The 17000-nt window shown below is 37.6% G+C and overlaps 1 protein-coding gene across 4 annotated transcripts in view; it reads left to right on the top strand.

Moving 5' to 3' along the window:
- Positions 1-17000, top strand: part of NAALADL2 (N-acetylated alpha-linked acidic dipeptidase like 2) — a 1648032-nt gene that overhangs the window by 743475 nt on the left and 887557 nt on the right. For all 4 annotated transcript variants that reach the window (XM_069559730.1, XM_069559739.1, XM_069559749.1 and 1 more), the window contains one exon: positions 3234-3735. In XM_069559730.1, coding sequence (XP_069415831.1) covers positions 3242-3735 — 494 coding nt within the window. In that variant the 5' untranslated portion in view covers positions 3234-3241. The remainder of the gene's footprint in view (positions 1-3233; positions 3736-17000) is intronic.

The following is a 17000-nucleotide window of genomic DNA, read 5'->3' as shown; positions in this document are numbered from 1 at the left end:
TGTCCATATGTGTGTGGATTTATCTCTGGGCTTTCTATTTTGTTCCATTGATCTATATGTCTGTCTTTGTGCCAGTACCATACTGTCTTGATGACTGTGGCTTTGTAGTAGAGCCTGAAGTCAGGCAAGTTGATTCCTCCAGTTCCATTCTTCTTTCTCAAGATTGCTTTGGCTATTCAAGGTTTTTTGTATTTCCATACAAAGCTTGAAATTATTTGTTCTAGTTCTGTGAAAAATGTGGCTGGTAGCTTGATAGGGATTGCATTGAATTTGTAAATTGCTTTGGGTAGTATACTCATTTTCACTATATTGATTCTTCCAATCCATGAACATGGTATATTTCTCCATCTATTAGTGTCCTCTTTGATTTCTTTGATGGATTTTAAAAATACTTTATTTCTACTGCCTTCAGGTTTTTCCTGTTCTCTAGTAATATCTCATGCTGTTTTTTTTTTTAAATCAACTATAACCATCTCCTAACCTGTCAATAATTATCACTAACTCCATAATCACTCCATTTCTCTGTCTTGATGTGACCAAAGAATTCAAATAATGCATTTTTTTTTGAATCATTGTGGAAACCAGGTGAAGCAGAAAAAGGAGAGAGGGAAGGAGGCAGAACAGAAGAGGGAGGGAAAAAAAGTCACTCCTGAGGCTGTTCTAATACATAGTATCAGTTAAGCTCCTGTGTAACAGTATGTCATGTGGCACTTTAGAAAAAAGACCCTAGTCTACTTAGGGACTAACTGTAAAACAACAAGTATCATATTGTGTGTCAAGTGTACGTGCATGAGCATAATATGCAACCTCCTCCCTTTTCCACAATATCGTGAAGAATTATGTCTTGTCTTCTGTATTATCTAACTCATTTTATTTCTTTCAACAATGCTTGACTCTCCTCCCTCCTCTAATATAAGAAATGGCCCTTCAAACGCATACAGCCTATATGACAGAAACCGGTGCTTTAGGTTCACTACCTCAGTTAATTCTATTGAGAGTACTATGAGGTTTATGTTACCATCATGCCTGTTTCACAAATGAAGACCCTGAGCTGTAGAGAAGGTAAGCCTTTTGCCCACGATTACCCTTTCTTAGCTTTTTCTCCAACTCAGGCTCTGTGCTCCATCCTCTGTGATAGCACACCAGTCTGGGTTTATCAGGTGAGTGGTCCATGTACCATGCACTCGTATTCATCTGTGTGTTTATATATTTCACCCCCGCCCAGCTGCTCTCCTCTCCCACCCCTTGTCTGCCCTAGTTTAACTTCTCCCTTCTCTCCAGTAGTACTCCTCTCTTCTCTCCAGTTAGAAATAACTTGAACAGAGTCATTCCCCACATTTCCTGCTAGAATCCATCACCGCTGAGTCTCCCTTGCATTTTTGTATTTGTTATGTGACTGACTTGTTTGTTCAAATGTCTGTTGTTCTTTTTGAATCATTCCCTACTTGAGGAATAGGGAATCATTGTTGTTCATCTTTGTTTTCACTGCCCATCCCAGTACCTGACATATATTAGATACTCATCTTTATTGAGTCAGCTCTGGACAAGACTAAATCCTAGATGATATGGTAGCAGATGAGAAATCTAATTGGAGTTCAAATTTTTATATTGTAAAATTAATATTTAATGGTACTTGAACTATCTTAAACATTCAGGACGTTTTGATGTATATGGACATCTGCCAGCCAGGATTGAAATTGTATATACCCATAATTCTGTACATAATGCCACTCTTTCATGAGGTCTTTGTACCTTTTTCATTAGAGTTCACTTGTTCACAATTGGCCCTAAGGCATTTAGGAAGTCAGTTGTCGGCTGTGCTCTGTTTTTCACCCACCACAGTGGTGCACGTAGAAAAAATCATAAAACATAGTGGGAGACCTTAGAATCCAGCTGGGATGACAAATCTAATACACAGAAAATTTAAGTATAAATACTCTTAATCTGCAACCACTATACACCAGTGTGTTACTGAATACAGACTGAAGACCACTTGTAGTTAATTAGCCCAGTTATCCTAATACCACTCTGCAGGATACAGCAAACTGTCATCCAGAACGGTGTAGGGGAGAAAAGCTTCCATCTGCCACTCTGTAGCAAGGTTATGAAACTAAACCCTCCTATCCTGGCAAAAGGCTTCCTTGTTTGGATAGATGCCATCCCAGACTTTATTTAAAGTTCAGCGAGCCAGGCCAATTCATGTCACTAATCCCAGGGAACATGTGAGCTTTCTATGGTAGTGTCAAGGTTTTCCAATCATTTTGATAACTCATGAGTAGGCAAAACACCATATTTTGCTTCTTGAATGTCTATAGAGGTGCTACTTCATTTTACTGTTTTCATTCTTAACCTGAATTAACATTTTTAAAATGAGCTCTGGTAATGTAACTGATCCCAGGGTCTCCCCCCCACCCAACTCCCACCTCATCTTAACTTAAAAAGTCACAACATTATTGCTTCTGTTCTCAGTTTTTCTTAAAAGTGACCTTGAAAAAAAAGTTTAAACTTTTTCGTTACATATATTATCTTTAATGCAGTTGTGCATTTGAGTTTTATTCTCCTGAGCCTCAGAGGAATTGTGTGTGTGTGTGTGTGTGTGTGTTATGTTTTCTCACAGTTTTGTATCAAGTGCCTTCTATTTTTATTTATTGTCTTTTCTCCTATAGCAAACATCAACAGCACAGTATAAGATTATTTCTGAATGATTTTCTTTAGGGAGGCTTCCTCAGTGGCTCAGCAGGAAAGAATCTGACTGCCAGTTCAGGAGATACAAGAGATGAGATGCGGGTTTGATTCCTGGGTTGGGAAGATCCCCTGAAAGAGGAAATGACAACCCACTCCAATATTTTTGCCTGGAAAATCCCGTGGACAGAGAAGCCTGCAGGGCTATAGTCCATGGGGTCCCAAAGAATTGAACATGACTGAGCATGCATGCATGCACTTATGGATACTACAAGAATGAGGTATTTCCCCTACTCATAATCATTACAATTTTCTACACAGCTAATTTGGATTGGGAAGATTCCCCAGAGGAAGGCATGACAACTAAATCCAGTATTCTTGCCTGGAGAATCCCATGGACAGAGGAGACTGGCAAGCTGTGGTCCATAAGGATCTCAAAGAGTCAGACATGACTGAAGTGACTTAGAACGTGATATAGATTATTTGTTTTCACCTTGGAAGTTGTCTTTGTTGGTTTATTTTCATAAAATATACTTTTCTTATTTTCACAGGTAAAAAGATGGCCTATCAGAAGGTCAGTGCAGATCAAAGAGCTCCAGGACATTCACAGTACTTAGACAATGATGACCTCCAAGCCACTGCACTTGACTTAGAGTGGGACATGGAAAAGGAACTGGAGGAGCCTGGTTTTGACCAGTTCCAGCTAAACAGTGCTGAGAATCAGAACCTGGAAAATTCAGAGACTGCAGACCTCAATCTTGATCCCATCCAACCAGCAACTTCACCCAAAGGAAGGTTTCAGAGACTTCAAGAAGAATCTGACTATGTGACCCATTATACAAGATCTGCACCAAAGAGCAACCCCTGCAACTTTTGCCGCCTTTTAAAAATATTTTGCATGGCAATCATTTTATTTATTTCTGGAATCTTGATAGGCTATTACTCACATAAAAATTGCCCTTCAAATGCTACATCTTCAGGAACCCTTGATCTTCAGTTATACCAGGAGATTCTCAAGACAATCCAAGCAGAAGATATTAAGAAGTCTTTCAGGTAGGTGTGCAAACAATGGATGTTGGTGGGATGCATCTCCTGGGAAAGATGTCTTACAGGGAATATCCTACTGGTGATGTTTCCATGGTTTAAAGTTAGTCCGCCCTCCCCTGAAATGCAGACACTCTGGAATATGTGAGAAAATAATCCTTATGATCAAACCTAATGTATAAAATACAAAACATACCGACCACCCCATTAAAAAAAAAGAAGAATGTGATTATTGCAAAATTATAACTTACCAGCAACCCCTTCATGGAGGGGGATGCATGGTTTCAGATTTATGATACTATAATACAAATTTATGATGATGCTTTGATAATCAATAATAAGAACCATAACCCCTGTAGATACTAAAAGACTTGAACCACTATATTTTCTCCCTCTTGGGAAATTCCAGGTAGGGCAAATTGGTATGCAAAGATTGCTGGATGTACATGTAATAAAAACTAGTGCATTAGACGTATGATTGAAATTTTTAATGACATCAGAGTAAAATAAATGTGCTTTATGGACTTAAATAACTGTCAAGAGCAAAGGCAAGCACTGGTAGTATTTGGTTCCCTGCATCACTGAGCTTCCCAATGAGTGCTTATATTGAAACACTTTGGGTTCCACGTATCAGGCAGTTGTAAAAGGTCATCTCTCTTTTAAGGTAAGTCTGCCTATGACCTCTTTAGCCAGAATGTGTTATTATAAGTTAAATGATAAAATATTTTTATCAGGCTTTAATTCTGAGTTCTTGGGAAAAGCTCCACTCAAATCATATGACAAATGGGTAAGTTAAATTTTATTGCTTATCCTATTGTTAACATATATATTGAATTGTAAAGGGTTTCCTAGTTGATACATTTAGAGAGGTGAGGAACTGGAAGGGAAGATTAATTATTAGGATTCACTTGGGTCTTCCATACTTGATAATAAAGACTAATCCTAAGTGAAACATATTTGTTGTGTGTAGGTAGTTGAGAGAAAGGTATATTAGGTCATAAGGATATTCCTTTTGGGTTACACCAACTTATTACCAACAATATGTTAGCACACATGCATTTCTAGGGATCTTCTAGGGAGCATGCCCACTGCAGATGCATCATTTAATCTATGTATGGACATATCACACTGATGTTGGTGAAATATAATTCTGTCTGAACATCACACGATTCATGGTCATTTGTTTGCTATGTCCTTCTATGTCTCTGTCAAATGAAGAAACTAACAATTTTGATGGTATTTCTCAATGTCAATTATTTATAGTGAATTGAGTGAAAGATACAACATTGTCTTATAATCAGTGATTGTATCAATTAGGATCCAACCACAGCAGAAATCTCTCTGAATATTTAAAAGAGAGGGCATTTAAAATAGGGAAATAATTTCAACAGAGCTGAAAAACTGAGAAGCCAATTTGGGGACACTGAGACAGCCAACAGATGAACAGCAGAATGGAGTCATGACTAAACCTAGGCTGGAGAAAGAGTGAGTTGCGGAAACTCAGTGGAAGGTGGAATTTTCTGGATACACAAATGGGTTGGTGGGAGATGTAACCTCAGCCAGAGGCACCACTGAAAGCAGAATAAGAAGTACCACGGCTTCTCTCTTCCTTCTGCCCTCCTCCCAGTTATCTGTTGGTTGGCTGAACTCAGCAGGAAGGCTGTTGATTCAGTTCAGTTCAGCCACTCAGTCATGTCTGACTCTTTGTGACCCCATGGACTGCAGCATGCCAGGCTACCTTGTCCATCACCAACTTCCTGGAGCTTGCTCAAACTCATGTCCTTCGAGTTGGTGATGCCATCCAACCATCTCATCCTCTGTCATCCCCAGTTCCTGCCTTCAGTCTTTCCCAGCATCAGGGTCTTTTTCAATGAGTCAATTTTTCTCATCACGTGGCCAAAGCATTGGAGCCCACGAAAATAAAGTCTGTCACTACTTCCACTGTTTCCACTTCTATTTGCCTTGAAGTGATAGGACCAGATGCCTTGATCTTAGTTTTCTGAATGTTGAGTTTTAAGCCAACTTTTTCACCCTCCTCTTTTACTTTCATCAAGAGGCTCTTTAGTTCCTTTCTACATTCTAATTATGGCTAATATTGTATCTTTTTTAATGAAAGGGAATTATTATTTCCCCTCCTTACAAGTGAAATATAGACAGAAAATTAGAAAAATATAAAGTATACACCCATAATCTTACCACTTTGGTCCCATAATTTTATTCTTTTTATCTTATCCTATCAAGCAGCAAAATTGCATTATACCATCTATATTTTTTGACTTCTGCTGTTGAATTTTTTCCACTTACAGTATAGTGAGAACCATTTTCAAACCAATAAACACAGAATTGAATCATTACATTAAAATGTTGCTGGTATTCCCTTATGTAGAGGGCATGAATTTATTGAGCCTGTTCTTTACAAATATACATTTAGCTTGTACTACGTTTTCATACATAAGTGTGTATATTTAATTATTTCCTTCTGATAAATTCCTGGAAGTGATCACAGATTCAGAGTTTAAATTTGTTTAGTTGTTTGCTTTGTGTTACCAAATTGCCTTGTAGGACCTAACCTTCTAGGTCCTAGTTATTTTTTGCTTTGATAGGCCAAAAATAGTGTTGACAAACTTTTATATCTTAATTGACCACTTGTAGTTCTTTTTTGCATGTATGAACTACTTTTATAATTTAAAAGTTTATGTTTACTGAATGTTGTAGTAGTGAAATAGTCTATTACTTCATATATGGTGTCCCATCTTTCTGAATTTCATTCAGTTGATGTATCTTATTTGTTAACAAATAAAAATGAACAATAAGAAAATTCCTAGATTTTTAAAATATCTGCATTATTTTGACAGAGGCAATATTTTTCATTATTCTCTGGCTTATTACAAGTAATTAGCCAGGAGTTAAGTTATACTGTGAAATGATCTTTACAAGCATTAAAGAAAATGCCATATTTTCTTAGCTCCTGCTTAACTCTTTAAAAGTTTAGAACATGTATAAATTATCATGAGTTATTTCTCCTCTGACCCCACAGCTCGTGCCTAGCGCTCTTTCTCTCCCTATATATATATATGTATGTATATGCATATATGTGTATGTGTGTGTATATATATATGAATTTACTGTCATACTTTTAAAATGCCAGGTTTGATGATGATGCTATCAGCAGCTATTCTCTCGAGCTGTTCTTTCCAGACATCTTCCTGCTCTTCCTCTGTCTTGAATTATATTTTAGCCTGTCTTTTGTGTGTGTGTGTGTCTGTGTGTCTGTGTGTGTGTGTATGTGTTCCTATCCAATTTTAGTATTAGAGGGAATGAGAGCAGGGAGGTTGGGAAATATGAAGACGGCAGTAAAGCAAATGGCATTTGAATTGGAGAAAAACATGTAAATGTATTTAAGCAGTGCACATAATTCAATTTATGCAAATGACAGCAGAATGAATGTAACAGTAATAGAGTGATGGTTCCTAAAGAAAGTAATTAGCTATCCTATCACTGATCTCTCCAGATAGCAAATGCATATTGTCTCAAATTTAATCACAAAAGGAATACAAAGGATAAGATCTATTTAATTACCCATAGTATTTTATTACTCTGGACTTTAGATAAAGCAACTGCTTCACTCAGTTTCTCGGTGTTATGTAGAGTGACATTAATTCCCTTAAGTGACTGGCTCAGCTCACAGATGAGTGCTCATGCCTCATCAGAGCTCATGCCTTTCACAATCCTTAGGCCTTTGGCAGGAGCAAGAGCAGCACCCACCAAGAGTGAAGATTATTGACAGAGGGTCTTTAAAGCAAAGGCTACCTTCTTAATCCTAGGCAACTTTTGAGGGTGTTCATGTGCCTCAGTGAAAGCCTGAGTACAACCACTGGAATTCCAGGGAATCTCTATAATCCCCTTTTTTGATCTCCCACCAATTGAGTTCTTTCTCTCTTTCCCTGCAACAATCAGTACTTTTTCTCTCTTTCTGTTGACCTAAACCACCTTCTATCTTGCAGGAGAGAAAGAACTATGAGTCTGGCCCAGTCCTTGGGTCATAGTACATGGTCACTCAGTAAATCTTTATTGCAGGAGACAATGTACCCAAAATATAGACCTTCTTATAAAGCCTTCACTTCTATGTGTATGATCATTTTTTAAAAGAAAAGAACATATACTTTTGGCTCTTTATGTATATTACTGAAATTCAAAATTATGTATATATATATATATATATACATATATATATAAAGCCTTTGACTTTTTAATGTATATACATTCTTATAGAATATGCTAAAAAGTTGATTTTAAGGGTAGCAGATTTTCTTTTCTCTATTGAAAACATGTGCTGTGTGTCTGCTGTATTCCAAGCAGTCTGCCAATCACTTGACAGTTTTTAATGATATTCTGTTTAATCTAGGGAGCATTTCCATTCTATAAAGAAGAGATGAAAGTACACATTGTACAGAAAGATACTTCTATGATCACAGGTTTGGTGGAGGTGCAAAGTAGATTCCCTCACAGATCTTTTCATGCTCTGCCAGTGTAAGGAATGGGTTGTCTCAGGCTAAGGCCAGTTCAGCTAGAAGTCATGCTTTCTTCCTTTTTAATGGTGAAGTAGAACCAAAGGATTCTCCCTCTACCCTCTCTCCTTCTCTCAATCCCATCCCTTCTCTCTTGCCCTCTTCCTGCTCCCTACACACTCCTCACTCAATTATTTTATATTTGAAGTTACATACTACAATTAGGTTACTTACTTTCCTAGTAAGCAAATTTCTTTATCTTTTTCACTAAATCTGTCTCTCCTGTGAAACACCAGGAATGAATTAGATTGTTAAGGATCAAGATAAAGGAACTCTTAGTTTTTCAAATTTGATTTTTTCTTAATGGGAGGAATGTATTTTACATAAAGATAGGACTCTTTTTCAGTGATGGTCAGTGAAATATTTTTGTCATATATATCAAGATCATCTGTGCTTACTGGCTACCTATCCTGAAAATTGCTCAACCTTAAGGCTTATCACATTTTTTCTTATATCTTTCCTACATTGACTATAATAGGCTTTTTCATCCATTCACTTCTTGATCTTATTCATTCCAAAAAAAGGAACAAGATCAGTCAGATATAGTACAAGGGAAAAATAAACCTTTTCCTCTGAGGATAAAGTATGTCAGTTTCCTGTGGATTCACTTGACTTCCTGACACTCTTGCAATAGAAAAGTTGGTAATGATCACATTCAATGGAGTGAAATACGGCTAAACATGGAAAGGTTGGGAACTGATTACACATTTCTCTCTTTCATGTCCCTTTTTAATGTCAATAAAACAAGATTCAAATAACCTACATGGATGGCCCCTTGAGACTTGCAATTTGAAAATCTCAATCCATGCTTTAGAAATTAAGCAATATGTTTGACAATTGCAGCTAAAAACATTAATCCCATAATCTCATCAGGGTAATTTATAGGAGAAATTTAAAGTAGGTAATTTAAAAGAGGTAATTTTGTCAACTGGTTCCAAATTGGGAAAGGAGTACATCAAGGCTGTATATTGTCACCCTCCTTATTTAACTTATATGCAGAGTATATAATGCAAAATGCTGGGCTGGATGAAGAAAAGCTGGAATCGAGATTGCCAGGAGAAATATCAATAACCTCAGATATACAGATGATACCACCCTATGGCAGAAGAACTAAGAGCTTCTTGATGAAAGTGAAAGAGGAGAGTGAAAAAGTTGGCTTAAAACTCAACATTCAAAAAACGAAGTTCATGACTTCTGCTCCCATCACTTAATGGCAAATAGACGGGGAAACAATGGAAGCAGTGACCTATTTTGGGGGGCTTCAAAATCACTGAAGATGGTGATTGCAGCCATGAAATTAAAGATGTTTGCTCCGTGGAAGAAAAGATATGACAAACAAAGGTCCATCTAGTCAAGGCTATGGTTTTTCCAGTGGTCATATATGGATGTGAGAGTTGGACTATAAAGAAGGCTGAGTGCAGAAGAATTGATGCTTTTGAACTGTGGTGTTGGAGAAGACTCTTGAGAGTCCCTTGTACTGCAAGGAGGTCCAACCAGTCCATCCTAAAGGAGACCAGTCCTGGGTGTTCTTTGGAAGGACTGATGTTGAAGCTGAAACTCCAATACTTTGGCCACCTGATGTAAAGAGCTGACTCATTTGAAAAGACCCTGATGCTGGGAAAGATTGAGGGCAGGAGGAGAAGGGGACAAAAGAGGATGAGGTGGTTGGATGGCATTACTGACTCGATGGACATGGGTTTGGGTGGACTCTGGGAGTTGGTGATGGACAGGGAGGCCTGGTGTGCTGTGGTTCATGGGTCACAGAGTCAGACATGACTGAGTGACTGAACTGAACTGAACCAAGACAGCATTTTAAAAAGCAGAGACATTGCTTTACCAGTAATGGTCCATCTAGTCAAAGCTTTGGTTTTTCCAGTAGTCATGTATGGATGTGAGAGTTGGACTATAAAGGAAGCTGAGCGCTGGAGAATCGATGCTTTTGGACTGTGGTATTGAGGAAGACTATTGAGAGTCCCTTGGACTTCAAGGAGATCCAACCAGTCTATCCTGAAGGAGATCAGTCCTGGGTATTCATTGGAGGGACTGATGTTTAAGCTAAAATATCAATACTTTGGCCACCTGATGTGAAGAACTGACTCATTGGAAAAGACCTTGATGCTGGGAAAGACTGAAGGCAGGAAGAGAAGAGAATGACAGAGGATGAGATGGTTGGATGGCATCACTGACTTGATGGACATTAGTTTGATTAAGCTTGGGTAGTTGGTGATGGACAGCCTGGCGTGCTCCTGTCCATTGAGGTCACACAGAGTCGAACATGACTGAGCAACTGAAGTAAACTGAATTTTGTAAACATTGCATATTTTATTGCAGCTACCTAAATTTTTTTTAATGGATATTTCTAGCTGATGGGAGAGAAAGTAAAGTTGGTTGGTAATGCAGATATTTAAAAGGATGATGAAAGCTTCCTCTCCACTGACCCTATCTTGGGAAACTAACAAAATGGATAGGTGAATTTCTTTCCCAATTGTTAGATTTTATATAACTACAGTTTGATGGTTATTTTTATATATCAACTTGGCTAGGCCACAGTGCACAGATGTTTGGTCAAACATTATTGTAGATATTTCTGTGAAAGTGTTTTGTTTTGTTTTAAATGAGATTAACATCTAAATCAGTAGACTTTGAGTAAAGCAGATTATCTTTAATAACGTGGATGGGTTTCAACCAATTGGTTGAAGGCCTTAATAGAGAAACACTGACCTCTTTGGAAGAAGAGGGAGTTCTACCATCACACTGACTACTTTTGAACTTGAGCAGCAGTGCTTCTCTGAGTCTCCAGCCTACTGGTCTACCCTATAAATTTTGAGCTTGCCAAGCTTCCACAATTGCATAAGCTGACTTCTTAAAATAGATATCCCCCTCCTTCCCTCCCTCCTCTTCCCTTTCCCTGTCTCTCTCTCTATATATATATATGTGTGTGTGTGTGTATATATATATATACACACACACATACATACATACATCCTTGTCCTCTTTCTCTGGAGAACCCTAACTAGCAATACATGCAGATTTAGGAAACTTAAATAAGCCAATGCAATTTGGCTGGGTATTTTTCACTCTAGAATAATTTAGTCAGTCTTTAGTATTAAACTGAATACTATGGAAAATTGAATTTTTTAATAGCCCATGATCATCATCATACTTATTAATCTGAGATCTTATTTTTAATAGTGTAATAATAAATTTATAGGATGGAATTTGAAATTCTAAGTGTCTACCAAGTATTTAAAATATTTTAAAAATGCTTTATTTTTTCAACTTATTAAATGTGGTGATATCAAAATGTAGTCAACTCCCAAAGCAAAAATGCATCTTACAAATTTTACAAAGAGTCATTCTTATCTGGAAAAAAATGGCATTGAAGTTCCCTTCCCTTTCGTTATAACTGGAGAAAATATATTAAATTTTATATGCCTGATTTGGGAAATCAGTTTCTGTCTTCAATAACTGATTGTGTGTTATAGCTGGGCCCTTTACAAATGAAGTGTGCTTCTATTGCTTAAAAATTGCTTTCCTGTGCAACATGATGTAGTGATGAATTAAATCCAAATGAGTCTTATATTCATAGTGTCATAATATGTAACTCGTCCCCTGTGGAACTTTTTTTTTTATTATCTCATACAAGGCAAGCTAATGTCTTCCTCTCATGACTCACTTCTCAGAAGGGTGTGCAGCTTTCAGTATTAGAAATAAGGAAAACTATAATTTGAGATCAAATTACCTTTTTTATAAACTCTTTAAATCACAGAGAACATGTTATCATGTCCCCAAATATGCAAATCAAACTCTGATAGAACAAGAAACAAAAGAAGTCATTCCGATTCTGTGGAGTACATTTCTATCTGTGAGAGAAAAATGAAACTGAACATTTGAAGAGAAATGTGTGCAGGTGCTTTTTACCTTCAGTAAAAATAAAATCAGTGTGGGTGTTTTCTCTCTATTTCTTCACTCAAGTTTCATCATATTGACTCTATTCTGTAGGGAACAACTTGTAAGATCAGCTTGTACCAATATTGTAGTTCAAGCTGCTACACATATTTAAAAGTTCCAATTTATTAGCCTGATAATTTTTGTAATTTGATGAAACATCAGAAATTATCTTATAGCTGCCTTCAGTGTGTCTGGGTGGGAGAATTTAACTGGTTATTTCAGAATACTCTTGCTATTCATGTGAGCAAAGCACAACAAAAGAAAAATGTTTGTTTCAGCCCAGAGGGGCAGCCAAGATATTAATAAACTGTATCAGATTATCATAGGCTGCTACTCCTTCTGACTTCCTGTGGGTTTTTCTCTTGGCCAAACCCTTACAGATTTTTTTTCTGCATCTTGCTCTTGTGAGCCATGGCTGGGTGTGAGTCACTTGCTGCTGTCATGCCACATAATAGAGATCTGAGCCTTCCTTCTGCCATTCTTATTTAGAGAAACTAAATTCCCATTCAATCTGTTTGTCCTGGTTCGAATTTTAAAATTATGTTTTAAAGATGTTAAATTATAAACAAAGGTAAGCACATGATCTATTTATATAGAAAAGTGCCAATGAGTTAGAAGCAGTGTCAAAGCTATACACTGTTATAGGGAAAGGAGACACTTCGCCTTTCTAATTTAAGGGTTTGTATTGTTCTAATCAAATTTATATTCCATTAAAAAATTACACCTGATGGGCTACCATCAAAATCTTATTCAAGTGCCTTTTAACATCACTGCATTTCTTTATGCATGTATTTATTTAATAACTATTTCTTATGGGCCTACTGTGTGCTGGGTTAGCACAAAAATGATGAACAAGACTACAGGATACCTGCATTTATGGTGTTTATGTTCCCACTGGCCAAAGGGAACCAATGGGAAAATAGTTGTTCAGTCAGCTAAGCATAATGACACAAATGATGCATTGTAGTCAGTAGAAAGGGAAGGAGGAGGAGATTGACTAATTTTCAGAGGTCTCTAGGGGTTAATTTTGGATGAAGTGGTCCATTCAGTTTCAAGTGGACACTTGCTATGTTCCTGGAGGGTGGGCCAGGCCAGTTCCTCTGGACCTTTACCCTGGGATGTCCGTGGGACTATAGATTGCTTAGCAGATTTTTGGTGGAGCCTGTCTGTCCTCCTTGCTTCCATGGAACTCTTTTCCCTGCTGACTTATTTGCTCTTTACCACTATCTTTGCAAATAAACAACAACAAAAAATATAAAGCTAACCCACTTGTAAAGAGTGAGTTCAGTAGGAAGCAGCAAATGGGAGGAGATGGTGACTTCTGATGACCCTTAAATTTCTAATTATTTGCAATATCCAACTCAGAATTTAATTCTTCTAAATAAGAACCACTGCTCCATCGCTGTGTCTCCTTAAAATTACTGAAGAAAGGATAACTTACTTAAGGTTCTGCTTTTCTTCCCCAAATAGCCTCATTTCTAAGGACTGCCTCATTACTCATGGTTGTTTCTGTTTAGTTTTTTTTCCCACTAACTCCACATTATACAATAAGTAAAATCTTTCTTACAGCTGTCTTATTCTGAGATGATCATTCTAAGAATGATTTGTTAACCATGAATTCCTTAGATGTTAATTCTTGTTTAATCAGTTATAATCTTTTGAAAGAGTTGCAGTTTGCTAATTATATGTAATTACGGTCTGACACTCAGTGGTGCATGTTAGCTGTTTAAGGCTGCAGGCAGTATCAGTGAGAGTGCTGCTTTACAGACAAGACAATTAAAATATATTTTTAAGTGAATTTTCTTAACATCTATATATGTTGCAACTTCATATGAATAGGAACAGGGTATCAGAAGGTTTCCTATTCTAGTATTTTTTGGTGGAAAAATGTGACCCTTTTGGCAGGAAATGTCCAGAAGAAATCAGGACCAGAGGATTTGAAAAGTCTCAAGGGGTGGGTTCTCAGAATTGAGAAAGTAGCAGCTTTGGAGTAACCACAAATATAGAGAAGATAGTGATTGCTGCTAGCGATGTTCATGCTAGAAATAAAAATCTTTTCCTCTGGTGGGAATAGGGGCAAATGGAAAGACAGATAGTATTGGTATTAAGTATTGCTGCAATAATAGTTGAGCAAACTCCTGGAGATGGTGAAGGACAGGGAAGCCTGGCTTGCTGCAGTACATGGGGTTGCAAAGAGTCAGACACAATTTAGCAACTGAACAACAACAACTATCATTAATCAGGAAAAAGAAATTTGGCCATTGGGAGGATGCCACTTGAAAAATAATTTGCTGACTGGATGGAGGAGAAGCTGTGAAAATGACACAGAATGACAAAAAAAAAAAAAAAAGGAAAACTAGATAACAATTTGAAGTAAGAGAAACAAGATGACAATCACTAACAAAATAAATTAAGTTTTCCTTCTGCCAGCTGAATTAAAAGAAGGTGTCTAAATTAGAAACCTGGGTTATAAAATAACCCAGGAAGGAAAGGCAACCATGAGAAACTAGACTAGAAAATTCTTAGAAGGGAAGAGAAGAGGCTACAAGTAGAAGCTAATGGGAGAAAGAGGCAACAACCAAGACTTTGAGAAATGTCAAAGAACAGCTCAGCTGTTCTGATCCAAGAAAGCTCGGCTCCCATATTCTGTGTTGGCTGTGTACAAGTCCTGGGAAGAAGATGAAGATTCATCCACAGAAAATTTATCCAGCCTGGGTGGAAATGAAGTGAGCATCTGAAAAGGAACGTAGAGAGGGCTGCAAAACTTAGCAGCAAACCAAACATACTTTTAGGTCTCATTTGGCCTTGACATATTGCCCAGGATTTTCCAGAATCTGTATCTAAGCTGCACACTCAATGTTGATAGAGGTCATGCAGTATTTTTCTGCAGATGAAACTATTAATACAAATTTGTCATAGGAGTATGTATGTCTAGTGTTTCTGAAATCAGAGTGATACGAAATAGGAATATGCACCTAGAGCTACTGTTGAATTCAATACTGACTCATGCTCCAGTATCAACCTTGATTCTTTGTAGGCAGGTACTAATAGTTTATTTGGGAAAATAATAAAGACTTGGATTTCCATCTGCTACTGAGTTAGTTTACCTTGAAGCAGTTTCTCACAACTCAGCCGTTGTCCACAGGTAACTTTAGCATAGGTCACTCCTGGAACATGTAGACTCAGGAGTCTCATGATTCAGTGCTACCAGCTTCTGCAGTCAGGCAGTTGGGAAAAGGTAAATTGGGAGCATTCTACACATATTGTTGTTCTCTGTGGTGCCAATACTGCATTTCTGTAACATCCATACTACTGAAGACATGAACTCAGGGGGATTTATAGCACAACAATGCAAACAACTTGGAAAGGGATTTAGAATCAGTCTGCATGGGATCAAATCCCAGCTCTACTATATTCAGCTGTATGATCTTGAGGAATTTCTTAAACTTATGATAACACAGTTTTCCTATATTTATAAAATGTAGGTGATAGTTGTCCCACTTTCATATCATTTAAGTTCAGTAGCTCAGTCATGTCTGACTCTTCGCGACCTCATGGACTGCAGAACACCAGGCCTCCCTGTCCACCAACTCTTGAACTTTACTCAAACTCATATCCATCAAGTTGGTGATGCCATCCAACCATCTCATCCTCTGTCATCCCCTTCTCATCCTGCCTTCAATCTTTCTCAGCATCAGGGTCTTTCAAATGAGTCAGCTCTTTGCATCAGACGGCCAAAGTATTGGAGTTTCAGCTTCAGCATCAGTCCTTCCAGTGAATATTCAGAACTGATTTCCCTTAGGACGGACTGGTTGGATCTCCTTGAAGTCCATGGGACTCTCATGAGTCTTCTTCAACTTCTTCAGCTCAAAAGCATCAATTCTTCAGTGCTCAGCTTTCTTTATAGTCCAACTCTCACATCTATACATGACCACTGGAAAAACCATAGCCTTGGCTAGACGGACCTTTGTTGGCAAAGTAATGTCTTTTCTTTTTAATATGCTGTCTAGGTTGGTCATAACTTTTCTTCCAAGGAGTAAGTGTCTTTTAATTTAATGACTGCACTCACCATCTGCAGTGCTTTTAAAGAGATATAAAAAAGTACTTAGGGATTAGCATGTAAAATACATATTTTTAACTTGTTTAATATTTTTTTTTTGCTGCATTAGATTTTAGCTGAAGCATGTGGGCTTGTGGTAAACGGGGTCCAGAGTTCAGAGTTTGAGGTGCTCAGGCTTAGTTGCCCCATGGCCTGTGGGATCTTAGTTCCTCCGCCAGGAATTGAACTGTGTCCCCTGCATTGGAAGGCAGATTCTTAACCACTGAACCACCAGGGACATCCATAAAACACAAAATCATCCATTTTTTATTGCTGTTAATTTTTGTTAGTAAAAGGTCTTCAGCCATTCTCCAGTGGTAATTTCTCGTTGATCACCATCCTTCACAGGCTGTTTTTTTTTTTTTTTTTTTTTTGGAGTGTAGCCCAACCTGTGTCTGTTCTTTACTTCTCTCCTCTTCTGTCAACTTGATGTTCATGTTCATGTTATTTTTTTTTTTCTTCTTCTAAGTCATGCCCATAAGTCTCACCTTTGATATTTTAAGTATTTCATCCAAGAATTTCAGTGTCAGCCAAAATAATGCATAGTGTATGAAGTGCCTGATCATATTTGCTAATAACACTTATTCCACCTTAGAAATAAAATATCTTGGCTCTCAACAGGGAAAAGTCCAGCTTTCCTACTGAAAACCACATTC

The sequence above is a fragment of the Ovis canadensis genome, chromosome 1 (genome assembly GCF_042477335.2).
Source record: "Ovis canadensis isolate MfBH-ARS-UI-01 breed Bighorn chromosome 1, ARS-UI_OviCan_v2, whole genome shotgun sequence".
NCBI classification, from domain to species: domain Eukaryota; kingdom Metazoa; phylum Chordata; class Mammalia; order Artiodactyla; family Bovidae; genus Ovis; species Ovis canadensis.
This window is presented reverse-complemented; position numbering and strand designations above follow the sequence as displayed.